Genomic DNA, 21,797 nt, shown 5'->3' on the forward strand with positions numbered 1-21,797 from the left:
TTTTCAGGTCCGTAAATCCAGTTTTCATGGGGAGGGGCTCTATAGTAAATTTATAGCAAGAAAAGACAATGACAGTAACTGACCAGGACCTCAAGGCTACAGCCCTATTCTTGTGGGAGCCATGAGAAAGGACACTATTTTTTTTTTCACAAATGAAGAAAGTTGTGGTTTTTGCAATTATATCATCCTTTTTTTTGTCGCGACAATCTTTATTGCTAATGACAAAATTGTGTCGCATGTGCATGCGACGGAATGAGAGAGTTGAAGAACACAAATCTCAATCATTTGCCATTAATTATTTTGCAAGGTAAAGTATGTGTAACTAGAATTTTCGCCGCCCCCTACAATTTTATAATTAGATAATTTTATGACAGTATTCTTTGTTCCCACTTAAAATGGCTGCCCCTTAAATTTTGCCTCCCCGGGCAGTTGCCTTCCTACTTCCAACTTTGCATTGCAGGGAGCTTAAGGTATTGATTTGTGTTCCTATTTATGCTTTGAATGATTTTTTAAAATGAGAAAATCTGCCAAACTTTTCTGGGAAGCCGCCGATGAATCATGAATTAGATTAGGGAATGGAGGGGACAAAAGTTTTAGAACCCCTGGAACACGATAACAAGCTTGCGGTCTAGGCTGATGATAGAGCAAGTAACAAGCATATAACATCAGACTTCAAAATATGTGAAATCCATCCTCCGGAACAGCCATTGGTTGGTCCAATGTTCTCCCATATCCTGCAGCAGGGCCCCTAATTTTAGATTTCTGGCGCGTTCAGGCCAGTTTTTTCACGCGCCCCTGTATAGTGAATTTATTGTGAAAAAATAAGAACTATCTTGGACCCCCAAGCTAGAGCCCTGTCAGCCCCTACTGTGCTTCCCTGCACGAGTGTATGGGTCATTGACTGTCGGAATCGGAAAATCAGCCTGCGTATGTGTGTGCCCTCACACGATGGTTTCCTCGTCTGTGAGCAACGTTTTCTCTAATTTTTTACCTTTGCCAATATGTTTTGTCTGTGCTCAGTAATGCAATCAGTAAAAAAGAAATGGGCTTATTCGTTCACATTCTATTTAGATGGCGTTTTCTTCTGATGCACATCGCTATCTAGCAATGAGCGTAAATTTTGACCGCAAACCGCAGATCGTTGAACCAATAAAACAAACTGCTTGTCACTCAACGATATTCTAGGCTGTTTTGAGCGCACTATTTCTATGCATCGCAGTGCTTTGATATGCAACAAAGGCATCGTGCACATGGCTTAAAACGTTCAATAGTAGTTATGCACTCACAAGACACGTGCAAACGCCCCAGCGGAGCTTGTTTCAGAAAGTTTCTTTGTAGGTGCTAAAGCAACTCCAATATGATGAAAACATTGCGGGGAGAGGCTACGGTTTGCCAGACGTCTGTATATACGATCCGCAATGCCGTAGTAGGGATTGGTTACATTGAATATTCATGAATTACTGACAACACCCTACAGGATCCCAGAATCCTAAGGGTTCAAGCCACATAAAGCCCTCCCCCCCATAAGCAGATATAGGTTGCTTCTCTGCCGGGACCCCCCCTGCTCTTTTGCTTATACCAATAAAAAACTTTTCAATAAACAGGGATGGGGATATACCCACCCATGTATCCCCATGCCCCAAGGAAATTTGCCAGAGGCATGGGGAGAAATGTCCCTGTGGAAACAGAGAAGCACAGGGGTATTGCCATTCCCCCAGCATCAAAGACGGAGCCGACTAATTTATTGTATATGCATATGTTTGCATTGACATCATCATTATGCTCTCTTCCCCTTCAGCAATCATCATCGTGCTCCCCTTCCTAAACATCCAGTACTATTTCCACCTGTGGGAAGAAATCCCCTGTTCCCTGCCACTCAAATCATGTCCTAACTGACTGATTCATCATCGCTTAGCCGAAACCTCATGGAAAACCCCTGCTTAGTGAGAATAAATGGAATAGCTTACCTCCGTGGGTAATGAATTTTATCCCAATTGACACATTTAAAAAGAAATACGTAAACATTTTTCAGTCCCCATTTGTAGTAAATTTATATTGTAAAAAAATTTTAAAAAGTATGGTTCCTCTCGGAATCATTCACTGAAGTTCCGCTGCCTCCTCTGCATGATTTGGTACAAGCACCTCAATATTGCCTGATTCCGTTCTAGTACTAGATTTGATTGGGTAGTTTTCATCATGGGACCAATGACGTGAAATCAGGATTTTCTTTCGAGTTTGGGTTTTCGTCATACTTTTTGCAGTTATTCATCATTAAAGATCTGGTTTTTGATGATAGAAAGTTAAAAAGAAAGATTTAAAACTGGTGGAAGAAAATATATAAAATTCAGAACAGAAATTTATCTTGTATTAAAAAAATTTAAGATTTTTTAAGAATCAAAAAGGAAACCTTTACACCAGTTTCAATGAATTTCTGTTTATTTTTAATGTTTTTTTAAGGTCAATAACTTCAAATTTCTGTGCAAAAGACATGGGCAGAGATACAGGGAAGCACAGGGGCATTACCATTCCCACAGCATCAAAGGCGGAGCCAACTGATTTATTGTATATGCATATATATGAATTGACATCATCATCATGCCCTCTTCCCCTTTAGCAATCATCGTGCTCCCCTCCCTAGACTCCCAGTACTATTTCAGCCTGTGGGAAAAAATCCTGTTCCCTCCCACTCAAATCTCAAGTGGTCCCTCTTGGAGGCAAATAAAACTGCATAGAGGGAGACTGCGGTCACATAGGCGCGAAACAGAAGCGGGAAATAACAGAAGAAAAATGAAATGGAGAGTATTCTATGGAACCAGTCTCACACAAAACATGTTTCATTAATAAGGTGTGTCCTTAAGATTACCCGCTCGTGGATGGACCAGGTTCTACTTTTGTGGGGTTTTATTCTGCCATTAGTTGTGTGTGTGTGGCCACTTAAAGAATTTTAAAACACGGCTGTTACCTTTTTTCTCTCTCAATTTCTTTTTAGAAATGGAGTAATTTGGAGTTTTTTATATTTATTTTCCTCATTTTTTATCCCCTTTTTCTTTATTTTTTTCCCAGTTTTCCCATTGGAAAATTTACCTGTTGTGGTTTTTGATTTTATATTTGTATAAAGCTAAGGTTCTTCACCTATGGGTCATATATAGTATACTTGTCAACTTAATTGCCAAATTGTTCACTGCAACATGTTACTTTATATGTTGCTTACAGATTTTTTTATAGCCTCACTTCAAATAAAGTTGACTACTTAATAACTTAACCAGTGTAAATTAGCCATAAACTTTTGAAACATGCCAATTTTAGTTTTCATATTTTTTTCCTGAAAAATTAAGATTAAATCTAATAAATATTCTGGTTTCAGAAGGAATGGGATACATTTTTAAGGGGAATTAAAGTGAGGGTCTGAACTTATGCTTTGCTAACTATCAAATCAATTTTTTCGAAGATAATTCAAAATTTCTCAAAAGGTGAAAAAGTTGAGAAATCTAGAATGATCCGGTTCTGGGTGCCACAATTTGAGTTGCTATTGTTATATAAATTTGAATTTTATTTCTCCAGGTTCTCAAGATGATGAACAGCAATACTGAAAATCCTTATCTGATATGGAACAATGCAACTCGTGCAGAGCTTCTAGACTACTTGAAAACTCAACAGAAAAATATAGTTAGATCAGTGAGTACAGCAGGCCTTTTGGTTATCACACTAAATGATTTATATGAGCAATTTCCCATAAAAGTTGCATATGATTTATTTAATTTTAAGGTGTAGAAAATCATATGAAAGGTTTACATGGGGTTTATGGTACAAGTTCATAAAATTAATGGACTTTTTGTCAAGTTTCTAATTTGAGCTCTGTGGAAGTATGCAAAAAACAAAGAAAATAGTAATAAAGAAAATGCTTCCAAAATCTGTTGCAAATCTGGAAGGAGATTTTTTAGTTCATATCATTTTGTTAGTTTTGTATCTAAAAATTATATATAAATAGAATATTTTTTTGATCATGTGGAAAAATATTGACTTGCTATCATAAAAATACAGTTGAACTGAATGAAATTTTATTTCAGAGTTTATGAAATTTACAATCATTGAGCCTTACAAACTAATTTACACAATGTTCATAGCAAAATGATTTTTTATTAACTTAATTGGCAAGCATTAAAATATACAGAGAAGAAAAATTTTAAAAGAATTTCTTCAGAAAAATTCAGAGAAGAAATTTGATGAACAAGTGAAAATCAAATTTTTAGGAATTGCTTAGAAGCATCAATATGGAAATGAGATTAATATATACTATGCCTTTATTTAAAAAATATAAGAAACTAATGTTGCTTTTCAGAGCAACACAGCGAAATAAAGGGTTAGGTACATGTGCTCAATGTCTCTTAAGCCGGGATTACATTATAAAAGTTCAATTAAAGTTCTTTTATTAAACTTGAAAAATATAACCAATAAGCACAGCGGTTACATTCAAGCAAATATAACCAATAAGCCTGTTTGTTACATTCGCTTGAACGTAACTGATGTGATTATTGGTTGTTTTCTTCAAGTCTTATAAAAGAACTTTAATTAAACTTTTATAGTATGATCTCTCAGCCTTAAGCACTTTGCATCATTTTAGATGGAAGAAAAAAAAAACCAATCATCAACTAAAGAAAGTAGACCTTTTTTGTTTTTGTTTCTGTAATTTTGTTAGAAATATTTCTCTTTTGTGCAGGGGGATTGTGATCCTTCATATGGTGCCAACTTCACTTTTTCATCACTGTCTTCTGAGCTTGTGATAGGTGATATCTTTGTCAGGATATACAACAAAATGCCAACGTTTCCTTTACAAGTAAGCATTCTAATTTATCTCACACAAATCCTTTGCTGTCATTCTAGGTTATTTAATACAAATTGTCATATAATATTATTGATATACAACCTCTGACAATAAAGTTCGGTGAATAGTCCTGTAACATTAACGTAGATGAAATGTTAACGAAAGTTACCTTACTGTCCTTCGAAATAGTCACCTCCCATTACTATGCACCGCTGAGATCTCCTATACATGTCCTGGAAACTTTGCAAGAAGTCTTCTTTTGGGATGGAGTTCAAAAGCCTCGTCACGTTTCGTTGGATGTCCGGAATATCGTCAAATCTCTTTCCTTTCAAAGCGAGTTTGAGTCGTGGGAATAGGAAGAAGTCTGGAGGATTGAGATCTGGCGAGTATGGTGGATGTTCAATTTGCACCACCCCCTTTTTGGGCAGGAACTGTTTGACGATATTGGCTGTGTGAAGGCGAGCATTATCGTGAACAAGAAACCATGAACCTTGTTGTGCGTTCTGAGGTTGTACCCTGTGTAGACGTTTCATGAAACGGGTCAAAAATTAAATGTAACTTGCAGTCGTTCATCCTCGTTCCCTCGGGTAGAACTTCCTTGTGGATAATGCTTTGACTATCAAAAGAGGTGATTAGCATCGTTTTGATGCGTGATTTTTCTGCTCTGACCTTTTTCCGACGAGGTGATGCAGGAGAACGCCATTCCATACTTTGCCGTTTCATTTCAGGGTTGTACCTGAGACATCAGGACTCATCCTCAGTGATCTTTTGTTCGTTCATTTTCCTGTTCTCAGTTAAGAACCAACACACTAAACAAGCACTTTGTAAAACAAGTCTTTCACGGAACACAAACGACGCTCAACTGAACAATGGTGGCAGCAGATGGTCAACACCTGCCGCTACGCATGTGCAGCGTTTTGCTTCGCCAGTGTTGCCAGATCGGCCATTCTGACTTCATTCACCAAACTTGATTGTCAGAGGTTGTAGTACCACGTCAACTCTCTAACTTCCAATCAATTCAAGTGATAAACTGAAATACAGTGAAAATAGGATAATTCAAAGCTGAAGGGGACAGAAAAAATTTTGAATTATCCAAAATTTTAATTATTCTTTTAATTAATATAGGATAATTCACTTTTTCAAACAAATAAATTCTTCAATTCTTCATGTATCGAATGCTATCACTTACTATGCCAGTTCCCTTGTTATTGCAACTAGTTGCTTGTATAAAACTTAAAACGATCTCACAAACTCTGTCATTTGGAAAGGAAAATAGGAATGTGTCTGTTGCTTTCTTAGATTTGTTTTCATCCATGAAAAGATTCAATTTGGTTTTATTCTCTACCTCTCTTCCAACGTATGCATCTATAATTCAACCAAAAAGAACTTTTTTCAAATTCTTTTTATGGGGTTGTACAAGCGTATGAACCTTGTTTGAACATGGGGAAAAATGTTAGTAAGCCACATTGATATTCTAAAATAAATGAACATTATTGCTGAAGAAACATGAATTTCCAACATATTTGAACAGCCAATAAGCTAGGATTTCAGCACTCTAACTTTAAAGCATTTGATTCATGGAGAAGTGATTACCAAGATTCGCTAAAACACCAGTTGAAGCAATAGGACAAAAGCCAGTTTGTGAAACTAGTAATGAAATCATTGTTTCTTACTTAGACCAAGAAGAAAAAAAAATTTTAATGATTGTAATTTTTTTAATGTTGGATGCATTTTATATTCTGTAAAAAATTACTAAACCATGTAATAAAGAAAAGATTGACTAAAAGTTGGCCAGGAATTTGGAGGAAAGAGACATTTCTCAAATGACATATTTTAATTAAACTTCAAATTATCCAAAACATTAGCAAAAAAAATTAAACAGATAATTTCAATGTTAAATTTAATAGGAATCTCAAGGAGAATTCCTAAATCTTGAATTATTCAAAAATTTGAATCAACTAAGTTTAAATTAGCCAAGTTTGTTTGTATTTGGCATTCTTAAAAATCCTCAGTTGATCTTGGCGATGTTTGACGAAAATGTTTCAATCAAACTATCCATGTAGCTAACGCCTTAACCATTAGTCTTGAAGGGAATCACAAAAAAATATTTATGTTGCCATCCAGCATCCTAGAAGCCGCTCAGGTAAATAATTGTGTTTTTAAAAAGTTACAAATTTCGATTTTCACATTGTCTTTGCCTCTTCAAGTCATGTTTGTTAAAACCTCATGCACTGGCATGTTCAAAAAAACAGAATTCATTCTTTTGAATAAAACTGACAGTTATTCTATGTTGAATTTTGGGAATTTTAGGCATATTCCTTATCAGAAAGTTCTAATCAACCTTCAAAGAATGTATAAAACTGTATCTGGTAATGAGAGGCACATTTATAGTTTTGCTGTCTTTGGGCTACACAAATTTTGTCACCTTTCTCTCATTTCTTGACAACTCTTTTCACAAATTTGCCACCCACTTGTCTTCCTCCACTCCTGCAAGAACATTAATGTTTCTGAGTCACTCTTTTGGTCACTCTCATGCTCATAATTTTTTAGTCATTCACATGCTTGCAAATTATTTTGGTCATTCACATGCTTGCAAATTATTTTGGTCATTCACATGCTTGCAAATTATTTTGGTCATTCACATGCTTGCAAATTATTTTGGTCATTCACATGCTTGCAAATTATTTTGGTCATTCACATGCTTGCAAATTATTTTGGTCATTCACATGCTTGCAAATTATTTTGGTCATTCACATGCTTGCAAATTATTTTGGTCACTCACATGCTTTCACATGCTCTAGGTCATTCACATGCTTGCACACACTGTACATGCTCTATGCTCACACACTCTCTAAGTCACTCTTTTAATCATTCGTATGCTTGCACACTGTTTTGGTCACTCACATGCTTGCACAAGCTCTAGGTAACTCTTTTGATTGCTCACTGATATGGTTCCTTGCTTGGGTCACACTTTTGATCATTTACACCTTTGCACATGCTCCAAGTCATTCTTTTGGTCATTCACATGCTTGCACACACTCTAGGTCACGTGTTTTTATGCACTCTAGGTCATTTTTTTGGTCATTCACATGGTTTTATGCATTCTAGTTCAATGTTTTGGTCATTCAAACAAGCTTACACACGCTCTAGATCACTGTTTTGATAATTCACAAGCTTGCACATGCTCTAGTTCACTCACTGACCTGATCCCTCGCTCTGGCTTGCTCATGCTCCAAGTCACTCTTTTGCTCACTCACATGCTTGCGAACTATTTAGGTCACTTTCTTAGTTACTCACCGACCTAGCTCCCAGCTGTCTTTGTAGAGGTGAATTTATTCAGGGTTTGAAATGATGAACCTCTCCGCTAATTATATCAAGTACAGACGACACACAGACTGGATTCGAAGTGTGGATAATTAAAAAGAAAAGTCACATTCCTCTGTGGGGAATCGAACCGCCAGCCTCACACTTCCTGGACGTGTGTTCTACCATTAAACTACAGAGGACAGGCATTTTCTTTACTAAGAACACTGTTCCTTTGGGCTGAACGGGACTGCGGAATAGACAGCCTCCTAACTCAGCAGCAGCTTGTAATCAAAATTGGCCTCCAGATGACGACAAAGAACAAAACAATGAACCTCTCCTCTAATTATACAAAGTACAGATGACACACACAGACACTGGATACCAAGCGAAGTGCGAGGATGGTAGTTTGATTCCCCACAGAGGAATGTGACTTTCCTTTCCAATTATCTTCACTTGGTATCCAGTCGTCTGTACTTCTCAAGACATTATTGCCATCAGTGATGGCAATAATGTCTTGTGCCAGAGTACGATAATCAGCAATAATGTCTTGTGCCAGAGTACGATAATCAGCAATAATGTCTTGTGCCAGAGTACGATAATCAGTGATATATCTGCAGCTGTTTTTCTAATGCATACATATATAGAATTTGCAAAATCACTGCTCCTGGTATACAGTATTAACATGACATCGTTTCGAAGATCTCAAAAAGTACACAGTAGACTCTCATTAATACGGCGTATATAAGACTAGGGTTACGATGAAATACTGGGATTCAGTGCAGTCTTAAGGCATGGGCCCACCCGGGCATCTCACAAAAATGGGATCTGGTTGAGATTTTCCAAAATTTGCCTGGTAGGGCCTCAGAAAAATCATTTGGCCCATGATGCTCTTAAGACGGCCCTGCTGGGATTACCGGAAGGTAGTTGAAAAATAATTAAATGTGCTGCAAATTTCTGTGCATAGATACGAACAGGGCACAATTTCCGCACAGGCAGGAGGGATTTGCCCCCGGGTATCATAATTTTGGGGGCCTGGAAGTTGAAACATATATCCATTGACTAATGAAACATCTTTGACCTAAATTGTAAAAGTCCCATGATTTCTGCAGGCTCCCTCCATGGCTCCTCATATCAAAGTCGGGCCCTGGAGAGGCTGCAGGGCCGCAACTAGATGCTTGGTGACCCGGGACAAGCGCACATTTTGAGGCCCCCTGTAATGTTGAAGGAGAGGCTTCAGAATGAAATTTGCGCCCCCTCGGGTCTAGCGCCCGGGGCACGAGACCCGCCTGCTAGTTGCAGCCCTGAGAGGCTGTAACAGGTTTTCCACTTCTAGACACTAAGGAAGTCAGCCTGAAAACGCCATATTGCTGGTGGGGCCAGAATAGTGCACGGCCTGTTTATGGAGGCAACTGTATTACTTAATATTGTATAAACAAATATTAATAATAATTTATATTGTATGAACACAAAGAAAAAAATATGTATTCGAAAATACTCACCAATCAAATATTAAGGGGAAGAAAATATCTGGAAAAAATATTGACCACTTGATGAAAAAATAATTTAGTACTCCACTTAGGGTATGAAGATATCATTATTGAAGTGGTAGAGAAGAGCAATGATACCATAAAACGATCACAAGCTTCTGGAAGAAGTTATAAGCTTTACGACAACCGCAGTCCATGTATATTCTCTAAGCCCTCTTTTTTCCTTACTCAAAAACTTGCGTTTATCAATTGTATAGTGTATGCTTCATTGTGTCTTTGATTGTACGTACACGGCCATCAAGTACAGTATCCTTTCTACTCCCAGGGTTATATAAATAAATCATTTTCACTTTAATGAGCATAAAAAAAACCAATCCTTTGCCTCGGCCATCCTCCACCTGTTCTTTGTTTGATTTTTTATGAGAGCAAAAGACCTATTCCATAGAAGACGGTCCCTGGAAAATATCTTTTCAGTTGAACTTTCTTTTTCCTCCTTAAAAAAAAGATCAGTCAAAAAATCAGTCTTGCAAATGGCGAAATCATTTTGTGTTTTTTCTTTTACTTCCTTCGTATTAATAGGGTTTGAAGTTGAAGCTGCTTCAACAAAACAAGAAAAGGGCTTTGCCCCACAAGTGGTCATTTTTTATCTTCACTGGTGGGGATTTGCCCCACCAGTTAACATGTAAAAAAAAGGCTTGTGGCTGCGTACAGCTGAATTTGAATCCCAGCTTTTGTATGGTAACTTCATGATTTAGTCTACTTAACCATCAGAGTTATTAAAATTAACAGTGAACAAAATAAATAATGATTATTATTCCATTAATCTTATGCTAATTTCTTTCAGAATCCAAAGAAGTTCACTCTTGAGCTTTTAGATTATTTATGTTCTCAAGCACAATACTTGTACTCACTTATGGCACTTTCTTCTACAAACTTCAGTGAAGAAGCTAAAAAAAATAGACTAGAAAATGTGGAAATGGCTCTAGAAGCACTCAGAAATGTGATTAGAAGCAATCCAGGTTTGTGTAAATTTTTAAATGTTTATTTGTTTTATTATATTAATTATCTGTCCATCATTGACATTTGTTATTTTCCTCAGGTGTTGAAATTCAATGCATCGGTCATTTCAAATTGTTGTTTAGTCTTTTACGCCTAGAGAATTGCACCAAAGTTCAAGCACTGGCTATCGAGGTATTTTTCCCTTAATTATTAATGTATAAGTTGTGAGTATATATATTATATTTTGTTAATGTCATGAATTGTCATCACTGATGTTTTCTTGTTCTAATTTGATTTTTTATATTTATGTTTCCAGCAACAAAACTCAGTTTATCAAAACATATCCCCAAAATTTCATTCTTTAAAGAAAAATCATGCAGCAGTGTCTAAAAAAAAATCCATTTTCTAAGTGGATTTAACTATGATTCATAATAAATTCTAATTTCTTTTTCAATCAGATTCAAACTTTAGCAATCAACTCAATCTATATACAAGGGAAACAAAGTTGGTAAACCTAAACTATGAAGAGAACAACAGTTATCTGTTGTTATCTGTTATTTTGACTTATTTCGGAAATGTATGAAGTTCCTTCTTCAGTGGCCAAGAAAAATTGATAGATAGCAGAAAGGCAAATGTTTCATATTTTGGGACTTTTTTGCTGTTCATGACAAAGAGTCAAAATGAAATGACCGGCTACATGAGAAAAGGAAGAGGAAAGAAAAATGGTGAAACCAATCGCAGGCAAGAATGTTATGGTGATCCTGATGGAGAAAAAATTATTGTGGAAACGGTTGCCAGATTTTTGAAAAGGGTGGGTGTGCTAGTTAGGTCGTTGACTAGTTGGTTTGAGTTTTTGTAGATGTGGAATGATTCGTAGAAGTCCAAGTTAAATGGTGAGGGACATTTTTGAAAATTAAAAGACCTTTCGATTAATTTTGTGATCAATTATATTTTCCAATGAGGATGTTTGCAGTTGCTGATGAACCGCTTCATTCATACGTACCTATTTTGACTTCTGTGCGTTATTAATACAGCACCAAAAAGGAAAAACGTTCTAACAGTCCATTAAAAGGTAAGATAATGAATTCCACTCATGAATTGATTAAAAGGGTTTTAAATTAATTAATTAATTTGTTTGTGTGAAGGGTTTTAAGTAATTAATAAATTAATTTGCTCTGAATTAAAAAGTAATTGGTTGTTTATTAATTATTTATTACCTTATGAACGAGTAAATTATTGCAGACCAGGCCATAGACTCAGAAATTAGATTCATTGGGTCGCTGTTTGAAAAAGGTTTAGAACCACTGTTTTAGGAGGATTTTTGGGAACTCGTATTGACTCTAGGCCTGCTCATTTCACTACTTTCTTGGGATGGATGCTATGCCCGCACCCTTCCCCCAAGGGTGGTGTTGAACAAGGCTCCAGCTCGAGGCAATAACAATTACTCGATGCTTGGCCCACTATTTAGAGTGCTAAGGAGGGTGGAGGGAGTACGAATTCTATTATTGTGTTTTATTTTTTACATCATAAAATTTATTGAACAAGGGGAAAAAAATTTTTAATCTAGAAACCCACCAAAAATCCCAGCTTGTGAGTCGCCAACTTTTAAATTTTTTCGCTGATTTAAAATTATGATTGACCACAGATGAGTGCTGTCTTAACGCATGCGCCCAATCGGCACGGCCTGGGAGCCTCAACAGAGCAGGGACCTCACAAAAATGACAACTGTTTGATATTTTCGAAATTTACCAGGTAGGGCCTCAAAAAAATCACTTGGCCCGGAGGCTCACGATGTGCTTAAGACGGCCCTGCCACAGATATGGATAAAAAGTGGAACTAACAAGCAATGTGTCTAAACACGTGAACCGAAGGTTTAAAATCAACTGTTCTTAATTGGAGATCAGTGGAGCTTTAGTGAGAAAACAATTAACTCATTTTTCTTAAACCCCTTTTAACGGACACCTCTCAGATGCTGTTACCCCCTCTTTTACGGCCAAATAATAATTTACCCTTGTATAATAAAAGTATGCGTTTCAAACCCCTGATTAATGGTCACCCCTCTTTTATGGAAGAATTTTTTTGTTCCACTTGTGTCCGCAGAAGATAGGTTTTACTGCATTATACACTGAGTGGCCAAATTACTTGACAGTTTTAAGCAAATGAACTATGGCGCCACACTGTTGCTGCTAGAGGGCTAGGCTGTCATAAAAAAGGAAAGCTTAGTTCCTGAGTACAGAGCCCCAACTACAGGGGAGTAGGTGGGTCTGCTGCCACGGGTGCCTGGCCAGAGGAGGAGCAAATTTCCCCTTCTTACCTATAATTCAACATTACAAGGGTGTGCCAAAATGTGTGCCGTGCTGACTTATTACCTATCTAGTTGCGGCCTTCGTAGTATAAGGCAGCCATTCTAAACATTTAGAAGCCCCTGGACTGGTAAATCTCATTTGTGTAAGTGAAAGGCCCGGTTTCGCAATGAAAATATAAGCCAATGATAGGCATTTTTAAGACAAATCTAAAATGGTACTACCCGGGCCACAACTAGGGAGAGCAGGCTGGTATGGTGTGCCAGGCCAGAGGGGGTACAAATTTTACCATCTAACCTCTTCTTCAGCATTATAAAGGGGCATCAAAATATCCGGGGAGTGTGCTTGCCCCGGCTGACCAAGCGTCTATTTGCTGCCCTGGGTACTCTACTCTGGTTTAAATAGCTTTCCCGGTCTGGACACCAGGCTCGCGTCCCGCTTTTATAGAGAAATTATTTTGCACTTTATCTTGAAAAGTTTGCAACGTAAATAGATAATATTGGTATCGCCTATAAGCAAAGACAAATCCGATATACCAATATCATTATGTCAGTAGCAACAATGAGGTGTATTGTTTATAAAAGTTTTTTCCGACACGGTCCTGCCCCTTCACAGGGGCAATGGCTAAAATTGGCTAAATCCGATAGAGCCTGGTCTGCATGTTTTTTTTGAAAGAAAGTACCGATAGCGAGATTGAAGGGACAAAGAAAGTGTTCATATCGAAACTTGTGGCCTTGTCCACGACACACAGCCTATCACAATTTTTTTCCACAGAAATGGAAACCAATGATTTTGAATTAAAACCATTAAATTCTTTAAAAAAAGGGCTATGGCTGGAGAAGGGAAGGGGACATTTTCAAAAAATTTCAGTAGAACGACTTTTGCATTTATACGCCGTTTTGACCTGTATGAGCGTACAAACTTTGTTTATACGGCGCATCGTATAAACACGGTTTCGTTATATTGAAACTGAACCCCCCCCCCCAACATTTTGAATAACTTTACGCCTATGGACACAGGTTAAAGTAAGCGCGAGAAAATGCATTTCCAATGTGAAATGGTGGTACATTAATAACCACTGTAGTTGCCACTATTATGAATGCAAGCCTGCAAATGTGCATGCATTGTGTCATACAGGTGCCGTGTGTGCCTGTTGCACTTGGTCAGTCAAATCAGCAACGGTTAATGCTGGCTGGGGATGACACTGGATTTGTCTTCCAATAATGTCCCATATGTCCTCGATGGGAGAAAGATCTGGTGATCTCGCAGGGCAAGGCAACATGTCGACACTCTGTAGAGAATGTTGGATGATACCAGCGGTATGACGAGCGTCATCCTGTTGGAAAACACCCCCTTTGAATACTACTCATGAATGGCAGCACAACCGGTTCAATCACCAGTCTGACATACAAATTTGCTGTCAAAGTGCTAGGAATAACGACGAGAGTGCTCCTGCTGTCATAGGAAATCGTTCCCCAGACCATGACTCCTGGTGTAGGTCCAATGTGTCTACGCCGCAGACAGCTTGGTTCCACACGCTCACCCGACCTCCTTCTTACCAATGTATGACCAGCACTGGCACCAAGACAGAAACAACTCTGATCTGAGAACAGAAGAGATTCCCACTCCGCCCTCCAATGAGCTCTAATTTGATACCACTGACGTCGTAGATGGCAGTGATTTGGGGTTAGTTGAATGAATGCTACAGGCCATCTGGCTCAGTGGTGTCCCTCAAGTAATCGATTTGTTACAGTTCACTGTGTCACTCTGGGGACAACAGAAGCTCTAATTTCTGCTGCAGATGCAGTAGGATTGTACCTTGCGGAATAGTCCTAGATCTGGTCATTTTTAAATCTTATTTACCTTTAATTCACTTCCGAGAACTGTTCCGCTGTAGACTTTCGTCGATCGGCTGCCATTTTTTACATATCAGTACTGCCAGATTTCATGTCATTGTATTTTTATTCTGAATATTATGCAAATAGCACTTGCCTTTCCACGCAGAAGATCGCGCATCCTGATTCGATGGTGAAGCAGGGGATACTGGGAATAGCCCTTTAAATAGCGGCCGTATGCTGGAAACGGCGCAAATATACCGAATCACCAATGCATTGAACTGCTCTTACTAAAGCGTTTTGCCCGACCAGGTGTACGCCGGACATCGCATTTTGCATCGTTATGAACCGTTGATTGAGTAGCGGACTTACACAAAGCTCCGCCAGGTTGCCGATTGCTTCTACCAACATCATGTGCCAACTCTGGTCATCAGATTTCTTCACATGGCTGCTACTTTACTGATCCAATGGGAATACATCGATTCTACTGGTATGGAAGTTCATCTGAGATGCCGTTGGCCGCCTGCTTTCCCGATGCCGCGGTGACATCATCAAGTGATGGTTGGGACAAACCTCTCAATTGAATCGTCTGGCTCTTGTGACAGTGGTCCGTTGCTACGTAATTGGTGAGATCGAAGCTTTTTCTAGAAACTGTTGTTAAAAGAACTTTAACGAAAAATCTAATATTTATAACCAAGTTTGAATGAAATATTAATTGTGTATGATCTGATTCTCGAAATGTTAAAATAAATGTTTTAAAACAAAGCAAAAAGTGTTAATTCTTTCTTGTCATCTGTGGTGCAATATTGGAATACACAAAGTAATCAATTGAACCAGGAATGTAACTTTTCTTGCGTTGCAGGATGCGCCACAGCCCTGCGGCGAATACGGTGGTCTTCCCTCTCAGTAGTGTCCTGTGTGCTGCTTGACTCCGGTCTTGAGACAGTGCCTTCCCGTGACCATTGCTGCCAATAATAATGCACACTGGATACATCCCTACCAAGTCTTTCCGTAATATGGCGGAAATAAAATCCACCTTTTCGTTATCCTATTACACGGCCTTGTTCAAACTCAGTAAGCTGATGATACTGCCTTTTTCGTCTCCTTAAAGACATTCTTGACTCAAACGTAGCTCATAACGTCCAATGCGGATGATAAATAACGCTCACGAAGTTTACATCACATACTTAAAGCAAACATGAGTTGCATGATCATAGTGGCGCAACTAGCTCCACTCTTATTCGTCTAGTGCCAAATTTGAATGAGCGTCATCTTTTATATGTGCAAACACTTCTTCCAAATTTCGTTTATCTAGCACAACTCCTTGGTGTTGAGATTTCATTTTCTGTCAGTGTATGTGTTCTAGGTTTCTTAGTTGAGTGGTAAAATGAAATTTGACCTAGAACTGCATTGTATGTAAGTTTTTTTAGAGATGCTGCACTAATATGATAACAAAACATTAATATTCAGTGAACATTAATATTGAGAAAACAGATGTGAATACAGTGCACACAGCTGTAATCACATCAGGATTTAGGGTTTCTGATAAAAAATAAGCAATTAATTCAATACTTTACCTGAAAAAAGTCACGGTTTCAATTATGATGACCATACATCCTGTTTGGTTGAACAGGACATATGTAAACAACACAGTGTTTCTTTCATGCCCATCTTGTTACAAAGACTTTTTATAATTTTTTATAAACTTTCTCGTAACTTTGCCCTTGTCAGCAACATCAAATACATTTGAGATCCCAGCATTAATGACAATATCCTGATTTCCCAAACCCATTCCAGTAGTTTGAGTAGAATATTGTGAATATATATATATTGTATTTTTCTTTAATTTTTTTCCCAATGAACTATTGTCCCATCCTCTGACTTTCCTCAGTCTTTGTCCATTACCCTTTAGGTCCAACCCCACAAACCGTCACTCCTTAAATTTCCATGTAACACTCTAAAAAAAAGAAAACCTTCAGAATTGGATACAAAAAGCATAATCAATAAAATGCATTCTTTCGAATCCATCCTTCTAGCCCATAATCCTAACTCTCTATCTGTCACAGAAAAATGGTTACATAACAATATCAGCAACACCAAATTCTTACCACCTAATTTCTCTACCTTTCGTAAAGATAGAAATACCCATGTAGGGGCTTTGCCCTTGTCTTTAACAGTTCTACTGTTATATATACTATACTGCACTCATATGGGTATTTTTCCCCTTTACATACCCCCATCTCGGACCTTCGTGGCTTCATAGTACTTGAAACAATTCTGGGTGGATTTTATAATTCACACTTTCAATTATAGCAGGCGATTGGATCTACTTGGAATAGACTGGCATAAAATGCAGTCCCTTGGGAAACTACAGAATTAGCAATAGAGTTCTTGACCTTTTCCTCAAACTTAACCTCGTCCAAACTATCGTAGATCCTACTAGAATATCCAACCACATCAATCTCTACTTTAGACCTAATAGCTGTTTCCAATAAAATCCCCTGTCAGTCATTTTCCTATTTTTGACGGCTGTTCCAACTTCAAAATTCCTTTTATTATACTTCCTTCATCACACCATCCCCTTTTTAAATTCGCCACAAAACTCGATTTTATCAAGATCAACTACCCCCCCCCCCCCACATACAAAATATCCTTTGTACCCACCTTCCTGATTTCATCTCGACATCTTCCTCTAATGATATTCAACTTCTCTGGAGTAAATTCAAAGCTGTTAATGAAAAAAACAAAGCCACTTGTTCCTACCAAATGCTCCTTCACAATGTCTTCTAAACCCATGGATCAACTGGGATATTATCCATCTGAAAAGAAAAATTTGCCTTTATATCTCTAAACTCAAATTCAATGACTCTTCCCCCTCTCAGAATGAAGATTTCAGTCTCAACTCATAATCAAAGATCGCATTTTTCACCAAAAATCCAGTTACCTAACTAACTTTTTGCCTACCTATTTTAAAACAAATCCCCCAAATTTTCTTCACCCTAAATCAGCTGACACCACCTCACTTAAAACTTCGAACTCAGACCTTACTTCCCCCCTGATATTGTCTCCAAATTTAATCAAGCTTTCTCTTCTGTTTTCTCCTTCGATCCCACTCCCCCTCCCAATACTCCTTTTCTGGGTCACTTCACAACTCCAGTCCTGCCTTTTTCTCTAAAGGTGGTCTTCTGAATTAAAAAAAAAAAATTCAAACCCCACTCTACTGGCTTCACGCAGTGGGATCTCAAATAATATCTTTAAATTCGCGCAAATTAAATTTCTAACTATTTCCCAGTAGCACAACGATACAGATCGACGTAGAGTATAGTTTTCAAATACAAATATAAGGCAGCAAGGCAAAATGCCGAACAAGGTGGCTGAAAAAAAGATGCCCATAACAAATATGGATGTCGTATATTTATGAAATACAGCAACCCAATTAAAAATGCAATTACAAAAACTATATGTACATGATATAAAATATTATTTGGCATCATATTCCAATATTGAACGACAAAAATATCATTTTCTCTTTATAGCTCAATGTAGAGAATTCGCCATCAAACTATATCCAACTTGATGTCGTCCGATTTCATATTTAGATATCGATCAATATAGAAATGTGATATCGCTCGATGTCTTTTTTCAATATCAAACTATATAAAAATTACATAGTTTTTCTTATATAGCTCAATGTAGAGAGTCCGATGGCAAACAATATTGAACTCAATGATGTTTGATGCTGCATTATTACATCAAACAGCATAAAAAATGGCATGGTTTAGGCAACGCAATTCGATGTAGAACATCTGACGTCAAACTATATCTGGATCCAATGTGTTTCTACAGTTGATGTTCGATTTTACGAACCGACAAATTTTTACCAACTAGTCCTCTGGTTCCAAATAATATATCATTCTTTGAGCATCTTTCCCGTGTATGAACTTCTGATTTTACGATACTTTTACGAAATTTAAGTTTGTCTAATTTATAAAAACGATCTTTGACTGTATCGTGAAAAATAGCCTTTCTCCATCACTTAAATTCATATGAAATGTAATTTTTTTTTGCTTTCAATATTCAGTCACACTTAAAACAAAGTAATTTGTTGTCATTGGTAGCAAAAATAATTAAAATTCATGTACCAGAAGTTCCATCCAAATTCCTTTGTCTATTTAATTAATTCAACTTTCAATTCAATCAAATTAACATATTTTTTGAATGTCTGCTTTGGCAGGTTGAATTTTAGGCTGGCATATACTTACTCTAGTCTTCTTGTTAGATTTTCTATTCGTAATGCATTTTTGCTTTCGATAGTGTTAAACACAGAAAAGATTGCTTTGCACGTAAACATACATTTAATAACTAGAACAAAAGTATTTCTATCCTTGTTTTTTTTGCTATGTTTCAAATTTCTTCCATTAAATGATAAAAATTACATGTTATGTCCATAGCCAATATTTCAATAGCTACCTTCTTTCATTTATTAACTTTTCCTATTCTTTATTTTCTGAATTATAGCTGTCATACATTTGTACAGCAAAACTACAAATCTCTCGGGGCACACCAGTTGAAAAACTTTGATCAACACATTTATTTCACAGTTGTGTCACTGTTTTGTAATAGCATCATTTCATATAAGTGATTATTTTTTGTGGCTAAAACATGGTAGAGAAACAAAATATACACAAAACACTGTCTAATAAATTATTTTGTTAGCATAAAAAAACATTTTTTTATAGAGACAATAATCATTTTATTCATTTTACTTAATATTGGGTATCAATTATAATTTGGAACTGAAATAACATAGATGAAGGAAAAATAAATTTTCATTATAGCTGCAGTACTATTACAGTCGATTTTATGCACTCACTAAACATGAATCACATATTTAGTCTGAAAATAAAAATACAAATGACGCAACAGAGACAAATTGCCCATCGAGGTGGCTGAAAAAAGATGCCCATAAAAAATATGGATGTCAAATATAACCAAAATACAGCACTCCAGTGTAGTAGTATAAAAGCACATATCATGAAAGGAAAAACGGATAAATATATATTACACTCAAGGTTTCCAACAAGCTGGCTGAAGCAAAGATGAATTTAGGAAAAAAAGAAAATTCAACTGTACTTTTAGAAAATTCCTCGTCCCCTCACTTTGCCGGGTGAGTGCCCTAGACCAGTGGTTCTCAACCTTTAGAAGCCCATGGCCCTATTGGTTTCGTTTTTGTGCGTGGAAGCCCAGTCATACACACAACTAATGTGGAATAAATGGGAAAAAATGAAACTGTGTAAACAGTTCATGGCCCGGTACTGGGCAGCTTCCCGGGGGTTGAGAAACACTGCCCTATACCACTAGACTACAAAGGCAATGATTCTCAATCTTAGAGCTCGAGTGTGTTGAATGAGACCATTCATGGATGATCAGATCTAACATCTTGTTGGAAACCTTGTATGGATAGCATAGCGATGACATCTTCCCTGGATATATTACACTGCCCATCCCGCTGTGTGCTCGAAAACCCAATTAGAATGTTGTTGCTTTGCCTCTCCTATGGAAAAAAAAAATTACATGTTTCTGAGTGCAATATTCACCAAGGTATTCAAATTCAAAAACAGAGGAAAGTTAGAGGAAAAACAGCTCTAAATAAGAGTAAAACAGTTTTTCTCCACATTTAATGCTGTTTTTTCCATATTTCCTCCATTTTTCAAATTTGAATATGTCAGTGAATATTGCTCTTAGACACATGGAATTTTTTTGTTTGCATCAGGAGAGAGAGAACAACAATCTTATAATTGGTTTTTGAGCACACAGAGACTGTTTAAATAGTTAATTAATTTATTTTTTTGTGTACGACCCCTCAAATTTTTGAGGTTTTAAGTAACTGCGTGGTGTGTTATTTGAAAACTTCTTTCAACCCTTCAATCGTCGAAGACGCGTTGACGCATCATGAAAATTCTTTCGAAAACAGGCAAGGACGTGTTGACGCGACCAAAAAATTCTCTCGAAAACGGTCTAGGACATGTCAACACGTCCTGGTCAGACCAGTGCCTTCCCCTAGCTGCTTTGTGAGACTTGTCACCCATGCTGTTTGACGAGCTCCTCCCTCTGTATTCAGTAATACTGATCTCATTGTAGGCAGCTCTTCACTGGCTCATAATACAGCAAGTAGACATGAATAAAGACACTGTGTTCTCTCTATTATGTACTATAGTTATCTTGAATAGCGAAATCTCTCTGTGCGTGTGTGGGTGTGGTATTTGGGAATATGTTTATAACTGTGTGTTTGAGAAAACTCGTTTCTTGAAGAGCACTGTAGCCTCCCAGAAATCGATGTAGTTTCATTACATATGGTGTTGTGATCGAATAAAACAACTCTTACTTGATTTTTACTTAACATACTACATACATTCTACTTTTACTATCTCAGCATTAATACCGTGATTAAGTTTGAATATATCAGAACATGCAACTTTTCATAGGAAATCACGCAACTTTTGGTAGCGTAAGTTGGGGTATTACTGTATCAAAATAATTATAGAAATTACAATTGCATTATAATTTATAATATTATGATGACGTAATAAATATAAGGGGGGAATGTTGGTTGTAAAAAAAATATAACACATTACTATGTGTTCTCTCTCAAGGAGGAAGTTCAGAGAGGGCCCTGGTTGCCCCAGCCTAGTTACCCACCGGCATGATAAGTTATCTTAGTGTAAACTGCACATTTTTAGGTCAATTGTTGATTTGTTATTAATTTGATATTTATTCTTCGCAAGTGCAGTCTTTGTGTGACGTCATTTTGTACACAATAGGATAATGGAGGTCAAAGAAATCCTTGAACAAAAGAAGAGAAGAGTTTCTAAAAACCATATTTCCGTAATTTTTCACGATTCACTGTAGTTTCATATTTTGTGGTGGAAATCCGTAGAAACTACGGAAATTCCATTGTAGTTGGCAAGTATGCTTATAATTAGTGCTAGGATTTTCATGACCTGAAAACTGATACAAAATGCTCTATAAAAAATGAATATGCCCC

General features: G+C 37.1%; 1 protein-coding gene across 1 annotated transcript in view; it reads left to right on the forward strand.

The window, feature by feature from the left end:
• Nucleotides 1–21,797, forward strand: part of Rme-8 (receptor mediated endocytosis 8) — a 328,909-nt gene that overhangs the window by 225,287 nt on the left and 81,825 nt on the right. The window contains exons 39-42 of the mRNA XM_089253740.1: nt 3,562–3,675; nt 4,718–4,834; nt 10,460–10,634; nt 10,715–10,806. Coding sequence (XP_089109866.1) covers nt 3,562–3,675; nt 4,718–4,834; nt 10,460–10,634; nt 10,715–10,806 — 498 coding nt within the window. The remainder of the gene's footprint in view (nt 1–3,561; nt 3,676–4,717; nt 4,835–10,459; nt 10,635–10,714; nt 10,807–21,797) is intronic.

The sequence above is a fragment of the Pholcus phalangioides genome, unplaced genomic scaffold (assembly GCF_987345545.1).
Source record: "Pholcus phalangioides strain wild (caught in Gottingen) unplaced genomic scaffold, Ppha-v1.0 ptg000039l_1, whole genome shotgun sequence".
Taxonomy (NCBI): domain Eukaryota; kingdom Metazoa; phylum Arthropoda; class Arachnida; order Araneae; family Pholcidae; genus Pholcus; species Pholcus phalangioides.